Raw genomic sequence first — 16,560 nt, forward strand, 5'->3', positions numbered from 1 at the left:
TATGTATCTGAAGGCATTTTCCCACTTCTAGTAGTCAAAAAGCCCAGTTCTTTGGACAGTTAATGACTCACTTCAGTTGCTCAAGCATAAGCATTCAGTGTATTTGAGGTCCTCTGGGTTCGGTGGTTTTCAGCAGTCACTGCAGGATGTGCCTCCCAGGCATCTCACAGACACCTGATAATCCTCTGGGAATGTCTCAGGTAATGCATCTCAGGTGGCACCAGTTGCTTGACAGTCTCAAAGCGCCAGCAGATACCTCAAGTCACCTATTGTTGCCGAAAAGGTGTCAGACAGTTGGCATCTCTGAAATTGAAGCATCTTTATTCTTCAGGGTGCATATCCTAAGAATTACTGTCTTCATTATTACCACAGTTCCTCCTCCAATCTAAACAGTGAAACATGCCACATGCCATAGATTTTTGATGCTATTTTTCTGACTACCTATGTATTCTTGAGAAATACCTGAAATATTTCAGGAAGCTGGCAGAAGTTCATACAATAACTGGCTCCATGCATTACACTTAGTTCACATAGAGCTGGCACCTAAGCACCTTAGTGTGTTTGGATTTCAAGAATTTGTAGCTTTATGCTTGTATATGCTGGATGCTTGTGCCTGACTTGAAATAATTAGTGCTTTTCTGATGCTTATTTCAAATGAATAATAAATTCCCAGCATTACCTCAAATGCAGTGGAACTTCAGGGTCTGTATTGCCTTGCATAGATTTTCTTGCAACTCTTCTAGGAAGGCTGAGGCAGAGATGAGGCCACACTACTTGGGGATGTTTTCTGCTGGGGCTTACCTCATTCTCACAGATAATTCTCTCATTTTGTTTTTAAAAGGTACCTACCTGTGGCTTTGCAGTACTCTTGACTGCATTGTTTCAGTTCTATGTAGGAAAACATTGTCTTTATTTGCTCCTCTAAAGGGATGCTGACAGTATCACCTAATGTGACAGACCTCCCAGGGTCTGAAAATAGAACATGTGGCCTTGATTATAATCAGTTACCCACTTACCTAGTAAAAAATATATACTTGGTTAATTGCTCCATTTTCAGGGATGAAAGAGAGGGCAAGTTTCCCCCAAGGGCTCTCATTTATTTGTGATTTGGTTTCATTAATTTTTTTCTAGACAGAAATGATGTAATAAATCAGTTTTTTGTTGCCTTTCCTAATTACAGTTGTAGGTTGTGGGTATTTCACTTATAGGGTTGTTGGGGTTTTGTTAAATCAGATCTTTCAATGTGTCAAGGACAATTCACTGAAAATTTAAAAGTTGCACATGCTCAGTTTTGAAACAACAAATAAACTCTCCCCAAGAATCAAACAAAGTGTCATCACCTGCATTGCTTAAATACCCTTCACCTCCTCGGGAAACAGATGGGGTTTGCACTGTGCCTGGAAGGTCACCAGCCTTGGGCTTTGCCAGACCAACAAAGGAAGTGTCTTCTGTTAAAAATACCCTCCTGCTTGTCTCCACAGAAAACGTGACAGAAGTGTCTGCTTAGTTGGGGCACATCCCTTCCTCTGGTCCTGGCTGTCACCGCCAGGCTCACTCTGAGCCAGGCATTGGCACAGGTGCTTAAATACTCTGTATGGAGTTTGAATGTGTCAGCTGTGGCTCAGGCACAGGAAAAGGGCAGTCTCTGCCCAAACCTTGATTTAAATGATAGTGATATGTCTTAGAAAATGCAAATGGAGAAAGTTTTCCACAGAACTATGATCTCCAAAGGCTTTGCAAAAGCGGTGTTGGTAGTTATAGGGACAGGGACAAAAAGCAAGGGACAGGCCAAGTGATACGCAGCATCTCACTGTGAGTCACTGAGAAGCACAAAAGTCACATTAAAATACTCTTGATGTGTATTTGATTTAGACTTGTGAAGGGTTCTGCATGAAGGCAGTCAGTCTCTTAACATTTCCATTCAACCTGCCCATGTTGCAGTGCCCCCTGCTCTGCCTCCTACACTCTCTGGTGTCTCATCAGCATGCTGGTGGCAACCTAATGAGCAAAACAAAAGTTTATGTGGCTTTCTATTTGTTTTCAGAAAGATTTCTTTAATATAACTTAATCCCTGATTATTTGGAAAGAAGCTATGGTTCATGACCCCCACGAGTTTTTCAATTAAACAGGATTATAGGACCTAGTAGAGGGTCTTAATCAGACTTCATCTCCTTCCACACTCTAACATATTTAATTAAATATAGCATGTTTATAATCTCTTCAGTCTTGTTTTGGTATTTGCAGAGTACCACTTTGCTTAATTGTCCCTGATTTGCCACCCATTATGAGATGAACTCTCCACTAAAGCACCACAGTGATGTGGGGGTTTCTCTACAAAAGGACCTGTTAATTTCTTTCATTTTGTTTGTCCTGTAGTTTTATCACATCATATCACATGTGACTGTCATGCCATGTCCAGGGAGCAAAAGCCAAGGGTAAGGAAGAAGAATGCAACTGAGAAGCCAGTGGGCTTACATCTTGTCATTCGTGTGTGTACTCACCTGTATAAGGGCGTAATCAGAAGCAGGTGCATTCCATGACTGCATTGCTCCTGGATGCATTAGAAGTTACCCAAACTGCTCACGGATCAGTGGGTAGAGCAATGGAGGGTGTGCTGGCTGAAACTCAGACAGGTAGAGCCAGAAAGGGGTAAAACTGGAGATTGGGGGCAGTGCTAGAGACCTGTGGATACTAGGACACCTTCTGAAGTTACATTTTTTCTGGTGGCGCTAAACTTACATCCTGAAGGTCTTTGAAGAGAGGCCTCAGAGCAGTCTTTTCACCAAACACAATAAGTCACCTTCTTTGCTCTCTCCAGGCTCCAAATGTTGTACCAGTTCAATAATGTGAAAGGAGTCATTGTCTGGTTTAAAATAGTGGGTACATTTTGTCTCCTAGGGTCTTCTGTTGGAAAAGCATGGAACATTTTGATCTCCCAGATGAAAGTAGCACACCTGCTGCTTGGGGAACTGCCAGCCTCTCCTATGTTACCATGTCTCATTGCATGCTGGTAGTTATTAATGTACTTTAGTGATAACTCAACTCAAATCAGGAGAGTTACACTTCTGTAAAACTGGCATGGTGTTAAAATCATGTCTATACCTCTAAGCAAGTGTGTGTATGTGTATGAATATAAAGATATTCATATATAGAATATATATATTCATACAAAATATTCATGAAGATATGGCACTCTTATTGAACCTACATCCCACTAAGCCAATAGTTTGACTGAAAAGAGAGAAAATATGACAGCATTTGGACTATAACACATGTTGTTGTAGCTTATGACTTCTAAGTTAGAAAATAGAGTTTGTATATCACAGCTTGTTTGAATACAGATTGGATTGTTTCCCCTGACAAATGATTGTGATTTTTCCTTTTTTTTCCCAAATTATCTTTTGGCTTTCACTGCTCTTAGGTAAATTACAGTTTCATTTATTAGAAGAACTAAATTAGCTCTGAAATACTTTCAGATACATAATACAAAGGCAATTAGTAATAGCACAGGTTTGACTTAAAAGAAACACTCTCCTAATGAGTTGAAAATTGCTGCATCTACTGGGAGCTGAGTTAATGCTGGGCTCTGCTTCTTTGATATGGTTTCTCTTAACCTGCAAATCATATTTGTAATGTTTATGTTTGAAGTTTTACACAGAGAAATTTCTTTGTAGAAATGCATTCTTATAGAATCACTGTTTCCAAAGAAGGGGATTCTGATGCAGTTATGTGTAGAAGATGCACCTGGATTAGACAATCACCATAGGTCCCTTCCAACAGAATAATTTTCTATTCTACTCTGCTCTAGTCTTCCTACATTTCTGCCTGGAGTAAAATTATCCTGGAAGGTGATTAACCTGAGTGACTGTAAAAGTGAATATGAGGAGTAAGGGCTTTTGTTCACATTGTGATAATACCTATTGTTTTCAATACGTTGGAATTCATTCCAGTGGTTGCAGGATTGGGACCGGTTCATAAATGTGCAGTCTGATTCTCTAACAGTAATCCCTTGCCTGTGTATTGACAGTCACTAGCAGAAATAATCTGGATGTAGCTTGTCCAGTGTACCTCATCTCATTACCAGTCATAAAGCTAAGAGTTCTCTGCTCGGCTTATTTGGTAGAACTTGGTGCTGAATGTTTAATGTACAGCCAAGCTGTATTATTTACAGCTTACTAGCTTTACATGCTAGAGTGAAAAGACTTATCCATATTCTTTCCCAGTCTAGCATGCTGTTTTGGTTGCAAGTGTGTATGCCTCATTACCTCTACTCATTTGCCTCCAGTTTTTCTGTATGCTGATGTAACATGTAAACCCCATTGATAAGTAACTCCCACAGAGCGTATGGAGTGTGGCCAGCGAGCCAAGCAGGGCACATGTTCATATCTGGTGCACATACGCTTGATTTCATAACTGTCTGCTGGGATTTCTGGGTTGCAGTCACAGCAAAGGAGAAAAGAGTACAAAACGATTTAGATAAGTGCACTCCCGTCCCTATCAGGTCAGTGAAATACTTTTGCTTTATTGTCCACCGGGGTGAGAGATGGCTGACCCCAGTCAGACTGACTCAAGCAGCCCAATAGCACTGGGTGCACATTGCTTCTTCTGAAAGTTTGCTGAGCCTTGTGAGCTTTCTCTGGCTCCTTCGGGTTGTTTAGTACTGGTAGTGAAGTACTGCTCACTACCATCAAGTGGCATTTTCTAAGCCTCCTTTCCGCAGACAGGCAGTGCCTAGCAAGACTTTGCATCTCTGCACCTTGCAGTATAAAGGACCTGCTAGCTACCAGAAAATATGGACATCTTCTGACTGCTAAAATAAACAAGCAGCTGTAGTCAGCTCCTTACAGAGCCTTTGTAAAGCGAGGGTTACCTATGCTGTTTTTAAGTGATGAGAAAATACTTTATGGAAAAGGCAGATATATAAGTCTGTTGTTTTAATGGTTAGAAAATGTCTGTTTTTAACCTTGCTGAAATGATAAGTAACTGTAGTGATGTGGTTGCTTTTAGTATATTTCTTCATGACTTCTGGTAAATTTTAATAGCTAAAAAGTGCAAATCAATGTTTAAGTAGAATTTGCACTGTAAAGTGCAGAAAATACAGATATTTTCTATGAGGATCCTCTTACTGTTAAAATTGTCCATTCCCAGCCCAGAGTCCTTTGTTGCAGAGTTCAGAGCTCCAGGGAGAGACAGAAGCAGATTATGTACATGAAAAACACATGGTCATAGAATCATAGAATCCCTCCTGTGTTGTGAGGGACCAACAAGGATAATTAAGTTCAACTCTTGGCTCTGCACAGGACAATCCCAATAAATGCATGATGTGCCTGAAAGTGTTGTCCAAACGCTACTTGGACTCTGTCAGGCTTGGTGCTGTGACCACTTCCCTGGGGAGCCTGTTCCCATGCCCAACTACCCTCTGAGTTAAGATGTTTTTGCGTGTTTCATTTTTCAAGGTGTTAAATTCCATTTTAAAAAATAGTCTAACAATACACTTAGGATGCTAATTTCAGGAGCTTTGGGGTCAGTGGAGGTGGATTACATCCTAAGCAGAGCATGCCCGACCTTTGTGCGTCTCTTTTGCTGTTACGGTTTATTTGGTTGCTGGTAGGGCAGATGCAGAACTGTGTATTTATAAAAGGGAAAAGCTTGACCTAAAAACTATTTGTCACTAAAATGTTGTCCATGCTGAAAAAGCTCGGAAATTTTGTCCTGGGAGAATGATGAATAAAAGTCAGTTTGCAGAGGGAGAACTGAGCTTTACCTGCTTTGTTTGTTTAATCACCTAAAAAGTGACTTAATAGAGGCCTTGCCTTTGTTTTAAGTTGTGTGGACATCACTTGGACAGCATCTCCCATCTTCAGGCTGACATTTGCATTGTCTGTACAGGATGAACAATGATGTTACTTCAGATTTAAGCGTTGTGAATTGGAGGGTGGTAAGGTCGGAATTGCTGTGTGTAAAGAGAAAAAAATATATGAACTGAATGTGCCAGTTATGTCTTTTTAGGTTCTGAAGAGTTAGGAAGTGGAAGCTATGGGCATCGGTACATCACAGACACAGTGACTGGTGATGGTGATGGATTTGATGTTGATGATTCAGACTATGACATTTATATCGAAGAGGTAAATTTCAAGATTTCATTTTGGCACTTCTGTTTTCTTTATAGTATTGATATTTTAAAGTGTCCGGTCCTGTCAGGTAATTTAATATCTGATATTATGTGCTCAGATATAGTGATGTGGTTGCTTCATTTTCTTTGTTGAGGGTGAGTTTGTTTCCTCAGATTTGTATCTTGAAAGCTATTTATTTCATTTCCCTATAGCATTTTAGGTTTTACTGAATTGGTGTTTCTTTATTTCCTTTCAGCTCAGACCGCTTCCTGCTATTAAAGGAGGCAACAGAAAATTCCTGGTCAAAACTAAGGTTGCACCAGGGTCTAGTTCCAGGCTCCTGTCCCGGGTCCTTACAACCACTTTTGAACCCACTACTTCCACTCCCACCACCACACGACCTTCCACCACAGCGAGAGCAACCACAGCTTGGGCAGCGAGGAGGGGCAGCATGTCCTCTGCCTCGCGGCTCTTCGACCTGTCCTGCGACGAGGCCGTGTGCTCTGTGGACAGCTTCTGCATCAATGACTATGACCGGGGTGGCTCCCGCTGCCACTGCAACTTGGGAAAAGGAGGAGAGACCTGTGCGGAAGGTGAGGTGTCTGTGTGCCTGCTGCTGCTGGCTCCTCTTTGTCTGAAGCAAGGAACCAACCAAAGCGCACTTTGGAAGCAGCCAGCTGGGCTTAATGGATCCCTAAGGATAGCAGCAACTTCCACGTCCCATTTCAGACATCATACCCTTTTCTTCTTTTTCCTTGGTTAGGGGTGAAAAAGTTATTCTTTAATAAAGTTGAATGCAGAACCTGTGTGAAGGTACAGAGGGGAGGTTAATCCTCTTTCCGCCTAAGAGTGAGGGGGTGATGAAGCCGCATATGTTCACCTGGGTGTGACAGGGTCCATTGTGGCATCCACAGCTTCCAGCAGAGATATTCAACCCTCCTTTCATGCTTACCTTTTGTCACCAGCTGGAGCCCTGAACCACTCCCATTTCCAGTGTGGTCTGTTGGATGATGCTGGTCCTGCAGGAGGGATGTGAGTCAAAGCTCCTGTTGTAAAAGTACCACCAGAGGAGGCTTTCCCCATTGTCTGCAGGGCAGAAGTGCTGGAGTGGTAACCCCAGCACTCATGTCAGGCAGACAGGGGAAAGAGAGGAATAAAACCCTCTTCCCAGTTCAGAAAGCATGACCTGCAGTCTGGGTATATTTGTCCCAATCAGGACTTGTCACCCATCCTTTTGCCTTCTTTTAAGGCATCTGAGCCAGGACAAGAGCTTGCTGAGCTGAAGGAGGCCGTCCTGCTTCTTTTTCCCTCGTTGTCTTCTTGATCTCTCCCTTTGGAAACCTAAACTCATCCTTTAGCAGAGTTAGTGCTGAGCAGATCACCTGGTAGACCAGTCCAGCTCCCTCAGCATGCCATAAGCAGGTTACACTTTTCCCCTCAGAGTAATTTTTCTTCTGATTTGGCAACCAAGGGGTCAGATGAATGCCAGAACTCACACAAAGATAGTGTCCTCTTGGTTATAGTGGTGCTATCCCTCCTGCCAAAAAAGAACTGATCCGTCCATCCCTCTGCATGCTCATTTGACCTACCAAGACCCTGCCACACAGCAGAGTACCAGGGACACATGTATCTTCAACAGGGTGATGTTAGACCTTCGTGATGCACAGTGTCATGCATCAGGGTTACAGACACTGAGAGTGTTTTATCGTCTTCAAACTGGAGTGCTGGAGCAAAGAGGTCTCATTCTGAAAACAATCTGTTGTGACTCAGTGACATGAAACAGCTGCAGATGTGATTTTAGGCCTTGATCAAATATGAAGAGTTGAGGATTTATTTGAACTGACATAGCTGTATACAACTTGCAGAGCGGGTTTGTTAACATCAGTCCAAACCCACCATTTTTCACTGGGGAGTGTGTTATTCCTTAGTAAGTAGTAGCACCATGGGCCAATATTCCTTTGTACTGAATTTCTCTTCAGCAGCCAGTATTGTTAAATAGTATATTAGTCTGAATGGAAACAGACTTCTCTTCACAATCAACAGCTGCATGGCACTCTGGTCCAGTCAGTTCTGCTTATGATCAGGGCTTGCTTTTTGCTGATGTTGCATTCAGTTTTATAGCACTGGTCCTCTTCACCTCAGCCTAAAATGTATACCTTGCAAACAAAAAAGCTGAGAGAACTGTATCCAGATGCAAATATGCAAGAAAAACACACTCAGTATTCAAATAGCTAAGAGAAATAGGACTCCTCATTAGACTTAAGTCTGCTGCAAAAATAAGGATTCAGACCTGAAACTGTGTCTCTCCTCAGTGCTTCTTAGGGAAATTAGCTGCAAAGGGAGCAGTAAGACATATCTTATTTTCATTGTCTCTCAGGGTCAGGGAATAACATAAGACAATGAAGAGTGAGCATTGATAATGCCAGTGGACAAGACCAATGAGAAGAGCCACTGTTGCAACCAGGGATGGAGAGGTGCCTACAGGGACCCTCTTCTTCCCATCACTCTCTTCAGTCTCTGCCCTGAGCTAACTTGAGGGAAGTGCTGGAAGCTGCTGGGCTGTTATGAGACATCCAGTGATTCTCCAGATGCTCAGTGCAGCAGCTATGGAGCAGCAGTGACTAATGCAACCTTGAATCGAGCCATACTTCCGGCATATGTTTTCGTAATCCTGCCAAACAGAAAATGACTTTGTTCTCTCTTTGTTAAATGAATTCCTAAAAGAAGATAAATACAAAATTGATGGGTTCTGTCTTCTGTAACAAGGATGAAAATCTGGAGAAATTTTCTCTGAAGCCTGTGATTAAACTGTTGAACAGTATTTGGCCCTCAGTATCCTGTTTCTTTCCAAGCTCACCAGGTCCTTGGGAATAAAGGAATTAGTTGTGAAAAGTGGTGGGAGGACAAGGCAAGAGGTTAACTGATTGTTGACTGCTGCTGAATAATGGCCTCTGGAGGAACTCTTCCTTTCATTTCCACCTGATGTTATCTAGTACTAAATGCGTATATCGATTTTTATATGGGAAAAAGCTGCTAAATAACAGGCTTCTCTCTTTGCTTTTCAGACATCAGCATCCAGTATCCTCAGTTCTCTGGCTACTCATATATCACCTTTGAACCACTGAAAAAATCCTACCAGACATTTCAAATTACCCTTGAGTTCAGAGTAAGTTTGAGCAATTCCAAGCTCACATAGGAGTTTTAAATTTTATTTACTTATTCTACTGCAGTGGGCAATAGCAAAATAACAGCTTCAGTATAGCTTGTAATGTAATTGTGGTGAACCTGTACATAACCTTCATCTGTAAAGATCTGGCTTAACCTTCAGTGAATGTAAATGAAGTTTGTAAGCAGCTAAAACGTTTGCATCCGTTATTGGTAGGCACAGCATGAGAGAATCCCTGGGACTAATAATACTGAGTTTGGAAGTGGCATGTAGTATCTTTGCTTAAAAGAAACTATGATCCTGTCATACAGAGCAAAACACCGTATCCTGTATTCAGAGCTCCTCTTCCGTCCTCCAGGATTTAAGTGCACATTATTTTCCACCTGTGAAGTTTGAGACACCAGCTAATATATTCAGGATACCTTACTACTTAAAATGCAGGTCTGGCTTGGGTTAATTCTGTTTAGGGACAGAACTGGTGAGGCTACCTGTAGGGAGGGTGGCCGAGCTCTTGGATGCATCCCTACTTCCACAAAAAGGCAGACTCACCAGCTTCACAGCCTGGGTGTGAGACTGTCACTAGAGCAGCAGCAGTCTGTTGCCTTATGTGGTGATGTAACACTCTGCTGGCAGTTTGTCACTTTAAAATGCAGGATGGCTGCAAAAAGCCGCTGTGTCAGCTGTTATGCACATATGGAGAAGTGCTGCCGGCATGGGTTGTTCATCTTGAAGAGTGTCAGGCTCACAGAACATGTAAAGTAGGGTGTATGTATTCATGTTCAGTAAGTGTAATGTGGCTACACTTAACAGGCTTGCTAGGACGTTCTTGCTAGACTTTGTGCTCAGAAGTCTCATATGGAACATGTATAACAGTCTTTGGTACTTTCAGGCTTTTTTTTCAGGTCTGATAGTATCATACTGTAAGTAGATGGTCTTAAACCACTTAAGGCAGTGATTTTCTAGGTTCAGGGTTCAAAATTGATCAACCAATTTCTGATTCTGCAAGTTAAAAACTCGATCTGAAAAATGCTGACCCTTTCTAGAGAAAAGTTCCCCACTGCTGCTTGCTTTTATCTGTTACGCTGAGGCTTAGACTTTGATTTTTCATGTTGATACAATGATTACAGGCTGAATCAGAAGATGGTTTGCTGCTATACTGTGGAGAAAATGAACATGGTCGGGGTGATTTTATGTCACTGGCAATCATCCGACATAGCCTCCAGTTCAGGTAAAACTTCCATCCTAATTTGATGTAAAGAGAAAGAACCATTTCTGCCTCCTGGGCCTGCTATATGTGATGAATATCTGCAGTGTCTTTGCCTTCTGCTCCATGCAGTGCACAAAATGGACAATGTAATTTAATTTAAAAATTCTTTAATACTTTTTTCTCTCATCCTTCTTTAGTGTGTGAACTTGTACCCTGTGGAACTGTTATATTCAGACCTCAGTGTAAAGGCAAAATGATCAGTTTTCTTCAAGACATTAGTCTGGGCCTCATTGCTATGTTATCAAAAGTCCCAGTGAGCTGCTATATTTGCTGAGGTGATGGTATATCGAGGGGTGCATAGTCAATGTTTTTGTTTTACAGCAAAAGACTTGCAGATAATGTATGAAAATCCAGAAAGGGGCCAGGAACTTCATCTTGTATCGCTTGTTTAGATGACAGTTGCAGGTTTTTTAAATGAAGGAGAGGGTTTCTTGCAGTCCGATGGATATGAAGCATGTGAAAGAGTATCTCCAGGATCTCCTTACTTAGGAAAATGAGTGCTTTGAAAGTGGGGAATAACAAAGTGGGTGATGTGCCTTAGGTAGTGTTTTTGTTCACTTACACTGCGTGACAGAGGGGCAAAATGGCACGTTTTGTGTGCAATCAGCTCCACAGAGACTCTCCTGGAGGTCTTGTCAATGAGTACTGAGTTTCAAATACAGTAGCTGAGTTATTAATGTAGCACTGCCTTTCACAAGGTAGCTAGAAAAATTCCCAGGAGAAATTACTGTAATAGCAGGAACTCAGATTGTAATACTCCATCTTGAAACAGTTTCAGCTGTTGGCAAACTTTGCAATGCAGTCGGTATGGTCAGAGAATGCAAAATCTTCTCCACGGTAGGAAGACAGATGATGAAGTTTGAAACTGAGAACAGATATACTAGACCTGCTGTCTGATTTTCCTGTGTTTATATGCAGTGTGGAATAGAGAGGTTCCCAAGTGCAAAAGGAATATTTGGAGTCTAAAAATGACTTTTGGTTATTTGATTATTGCGAGATTGTCACCTTGCCCTCTCTGTCTCCTGCTCCCAGGTTCAACTGTGGCACTGGAGTTGGAGTCATAACGAGTGAAAACAAAATCAAGCTGGGGAACTGGCACAGTGTCACGTTGTTCAGAGATGGGGTGAATGGCTGGCTCAGGATGGACAACAATGCTCCTGTGACAGGAAAATCTCAGGTTGGTAATCCTGCCCCTGCAGCTCAACCTTGGACCATCTCAAAGTTATGATGACAACTTTTTTCTTGCTACCAGAAGTCTGATTAGATTTAGAAGGAGCATTTTTATTTATCAGTGTTGGGACATTTAGTGAACTAGTACCAGTGTACAGATTACTCTTCCAAATTATGTAGTCTAGAAATCACAAAGATAAATATCCCCAAATCCCACTACAGTTTTCCTGTTGTCTTCCACGCTTGCTCTGCCACCCTTCTGCTACTCTTTGGTAGTCTCAGATAGAGGCTGCTGTTAGAAGTTTACTAGATTGTTCAGCTGCTGTCCCTGCTTGCTTTCTTTTTTAGCCTCAGAGAGCTGCTCTGCTTCTTCAGACATAAAAATTAGATCCATATGGGCATGGAAGTATATATATTTAATATTTATGTATAATATGTATATAACCACACAAGGTTTGTATACAGAAGTGTAATTAGATGCATATCCTGGAGACAGATTTAAACAGAGTAATGGAAATAGACATTCTGCCCTGACTTATGTTAATACCAGTAAGTTCATACAAGGCTTACAGGGTAAAATATTGCTCATCTATGGCCAGAAAACAGAAGTGAAATTAGGCACTGGAAGAAAAGGTAGTTTCAAATTGTTTCAGATGCCTTTCCTTTGATGGTCACTATTAGCATGTCATTCCTAGCCCTGAAAAAAAGCAGCTTCAGTCATCTTATTACTGTACACTTTCATGTGCAAGCACCGAAGGGAAAAAGAATTGCACTGCATTGAGTTCTCATCAGCTGGAAATGACAGAGAAAATAATTTCAATGTCTGTCGTATTGCTCTCTGTTTCCAATGCTACACAAAGGGCATATGTGAATCAGGAGACATGTACAGTTTCTGCAGTGAACTGTGCAAGTGAATACCTGCAGACTCAATAACTTTATCTTATTTAGCCAAATAAACATAGGCTATGGTGATATAATTTATTGTTTAAAACACTATGGGGGCAGGGCAGGGATGAAAAATCCAGAAAGATTTTAAACTAAAGGTCAGTGCTGTCTCAAGCACACATTGGTTAAAACTGACCCTGAATAACAGGGAATATTAAGTATTTTCTTCTAAAGGTCAGTGAAGTTTTGAAGCAACTGCTGGGGAGAAGGCAAAAGACGTATACTGATCAATTTGTGGAAGGAACTGTGACTCTGTTGCCTACAATAGCATAGAGTTTGATTCAATGGTCCAAAAAGGTTCTGTTGCTTTTTGATATTTTTTGTTCTTTCCTGTGCACTGTAGCAGTGCTAGTAAACTTGTATGTGTACATTTCTGTAGGCTTGTTAATGCCCCTCAAAAAAGGTGGGCACTAAATTTAGCACTGGCAAAGTGAGCAGAACCCTTCTCAAGTGGTAATTTTATTGGCTTTTGCCTTTTCTTAGTTTGTTTTTTTTTTTTTTACTCTTGTTTTTTGTCATTTCATTATTATTCAATGGTAAACACTTGCTGGTTTCTGTCCAAAAGGCAGTATCACATTGGTCTCTGTCCCTCAGGGCTTAATGTTTAGAAGACAAACAATTTTGGCAAAAGTAAAGGAAGAAATTGCAGCAAAAGTCATATCACAATCTCTCCTCAAAACATAGTGATTTTTAAGTTTGTTATTGTGCTGATGGATGCAGGTGCAAAAAAGTTTATTTAAAATGGTAGACTGATTTGAGGAATGACTAATGGAGAGGAATTACCAGCAAGCAACCCACTTATTCCTTGACACAATTCTTTGTGGAAGAAAAAAAAATTTATTGTAATGACTGTGGCTTAATATCCTGTGTTACGTCTGTTATACAGGGTGTTGTGCTCTGTTTTCCCTGCAGGGCCAATACAGTAAAATTACGTTCCAGACTCCTTTCTACGTTGGCGGTGCTCCCAGCGTGTACTGGCTGGTCAGGGCCACAGGCACCAACCGTGGGTTTCAGGGCTGCATCCAGTCACTCAGCATCAATGGAAAGATAATTGATATGAGACCCTGGCCATTAGGGAAAGCTCTCAGTGGTGCTGATGTCGGTAAGTGTAATGGTATGGGGCTCTTTAATCAGTGATTAACCAGGGGTTACTTTTTAGCCTGTTGAAACAATGGTCCAAGTTTGATAGATGTAAGGTGCGGTCTCTGTTTTTTGCCTGGTTTTATTCTGTGCACATTGCTTGTGGTGTGTCTGTAGCAGAATGCATAGTAGAATCACACTGCACAAGTAAATCTTTTGTGGGCACAGTTATTGTGCATAATAAATAGTAAAACTATATCTCATGAGCAAACAGTGATCTTCATGCTGCTGATGTTATGTTTGCACCAATATTTCTGCCAGCATCTCTCAGGATGCTTCTTCATGCTCCTGACTGACACAGTCATTTCATCAGAAATCAATAGTGTGTATGCTGAGGTTGTATTTGAAACTATATGGATCAGAAAAAATGTGTTTTACCTAAAGATACTATTGCGCTTGTCCAAAGCGGTACATGGATATCTCAGACCCACAGCAGCACTGTGGCTGTTACAGAGGGCTTTTCCCCGTTAAACCCCATCACTGCTGAAGCAAATAGGCTTTCCTGACTACCATCCATTGTTTTACTTTCCAGAGTCATGGTATGATTTGAAAATAGCTAGGAATAAATACTTTCAGCAGCTTTGTGAAGTGGTATTATAGCATTGTCTCCCCTTCACGGATTAAAAGATGGAGAACTAGGGAAGCTGATTGGCTAGTCCTGTTTTACTTACTAATCTCTTTCATCCATGTAATGGGAAGTTAAAAAAAAACCAGGACAACAAAATCCTTGCTTTAATGACCTCCCAGTCTAAACAGTTTAAGAGTAAACCCAAGTTAGAGAGCAAGTGGTAAAGGCAAGAAATAGATGCCATATCACTGAACTCTCTGTGCCATGCTTCAACCACAAAGTCATCTTTCTTCTCTTCTTAGCTCTGCATTTGGTACCTCAAGAAGGAAGCGACTAATAAGAAACTTCTTAACAATTGCTGTGTATTCTCTAGATACTATGATCAAACTTCTGTGCTATACAGGGAGAGAACAGAGTGGCCCAAGAAACAGTTGCTGAAAAGAGTAAGACTTTGGAAGCAGAGTGTAATTTCACGATAGAATGAGAATCTATGGACTTTAGATAGATTAAAGCCCTGCTGAAGTTCCCTGAACCCTAATCTCTATGGGCTTTTGGGCTGCAGCTAGCTTCATTCCCATCCATGAATGCTCCACATACTACTGCATTAACAATCAACATCAATAAAAACAAATGCTGTGTTCTGCAATGTGTGACTCAAAACTGAGTGATAAAGCCTTACTGTCCTTACATGACTGCACACATTCATATGAAACTGTACTAGAAGAGACTTGCAAACAATACGTCATGTAAGTTAAACGCAAAAAACCTGCAAGTAAACTCTACTAGGGTTTGGGGATGACTTTTGCTAGCCAGTTTTTGGTTTTTTGGTTTTCTTTCTGTTAGCAAAATGTATATAAATCAGAGGTGCTGTGGCACATGGATCACAGAATTGAGGGTGGGGACGAGAGGGGACCATCCTGCCCCTGCACCGCCTCTGCTGGCTATAGCAGAAGTTCCACTGGACCGTGAGCTAAGGGGCTGGCAGGGGAGGCAGGGCTTGTGGTTCAGAGCAGGCACAGCAGGACCCTGGACTCCTGCTGCAGCTTCTCAGCTTCTGTCAGGTTATTTTCCACTACCAACAGCAGAGTGATCAGGATGAACCAGCACATCAGCCACTGACATCTGCATACTTGTCTGTGGTTCTCTTTCTGGCTATGGGATGGGAATTCAAACTGTGAAGCTGGGGCTGTACTATCACCAGCACATTATTGAAGATGTGTAAAATCCTGGTCTGGAGACCATCCTTACAATCAGAATGCTGTATTTTAAAAAACCCCAAATAGTGCAATAGTTTTGTAAGACTTCTCTCAGTCATCTCAGATAAAAAAACCTATTCCCCAGTGTCTATTTTCAGAGCTGCCTCATTAAACTTTTGTCATGTCAGAGATGATACTTCAATGTGCCTCAAAATAAATGTGTAATTCTTAGTTTGTCCCTCTGAATATGTGCTTACATTTTTACACCACAAAAATCTTACTTGAGTTTTCTTAATGTATATGATCAGTTTGTTATTTACTGACAAGGAGAGAGTTATTTGATCAGAAACTTAAATAAAGGAGAAAGCAAGCAAAATCAACAAGAACTTCAATCAGATGTACATTTAACTGTTGTATAATCTGATTTATAGATATCAGTTTTAAGAAGAAAATAAGTTATTTGTTCTACAACAATTTCAGCCTAATTCCAGCAAGAAGAAATAATCTCCTCGTCATTTCAGTTGATGTAGAAATGCTTCAGCATAGTAGAAATGCTTCTTAAAAAGCACATATGCTGATGATATGGATCCTTTTTAGTTCAGACAAGAGGGTTGCCAACCTCATTTTGGCTAATAAGATTAGTTGGTGATGATTAACACCTTCCATGCTCAGCATGACATGGATTCACAGTGAACAAAGAAGCACTTAAGATAATTGAAATTAAACAAGTCACAGTGCTTGTAAACAATCTAGAGAATTTTTTTTAATGAGGAAATAGGAAGAAGAGCAGAAGATAAGTAATTCAGGGAATGATTGAAAACTATTTTTGCTATGGTTTGTAGTAACGGCTACTTCTTGCTATTTGTAAGGTCTCTTGCTGGTCTAGTATTAAGAGAAAAAATACTAAAAATCAAATTACTTTGTCTTAACTGTATACCATTTGACAAAATGGGAAAGAATTCTGTCAGGAGAGCATATTTCATTAGTTAGTAGTG

At 41.0% G+C, this 16,560-nt stretch overlaps 1 protein-coding gene across 2 annotated transcripts in view; it reads left to right on the forward strand.

The window, feature by feature from the left end:
* EGFLAM (EGF like, fibronectin type III and laminin G domains) overlaps positions 1–16,560 on the forward strand; it is a 72,801-nt gene that overhangs the window by 34,324 nt on the left and 21,917 nt on the right. For both annotated transcript variants that reach the window (XM_051772345.1, XM_051772346.1), the window contains exons 8-13: positions 6,010–6,125; positions 6,370–6,706; positions 9,179–9,279; positions 10,407–10,507; positions 11,579–11,723; positions 13,574–13,763. In XM_051772345.1, coding sequence (XP_051628305.1) covers positions 6,010–6,125; positions 6,370–6,706; positions 9,179–9,279; positions 10,407–10,507; positions 11,579–11,723; positions 13,574–13,763 — 990 coding nt within the window. The remainder of the gene's footprint in view (positions 1–6,009; positions 6,126–6,369; positions 6,707–9,178; positions 9,280–10,406; positions 10,508–11,578; positions 11,724–13,573; positions 13,764–16,560) is intronic.

The sequence above is a fragment of the Manacus candei genome, unplaced genomic scaffold, assembly GCF_025592945.1.
Source record: "Manacus candei isolate 608988 ecotype Guabito, Panama unplaced genomic scaffold, ASM2559294v1 h1tg000152l, whole genome shotgun sequence".
In the NCBI taxonomy this organism is placed as follows: Eukaryota; Metazoa; Chordata; class Aves; order Passeriformes; family Pipridae; genus Manacus; species Manacus candei.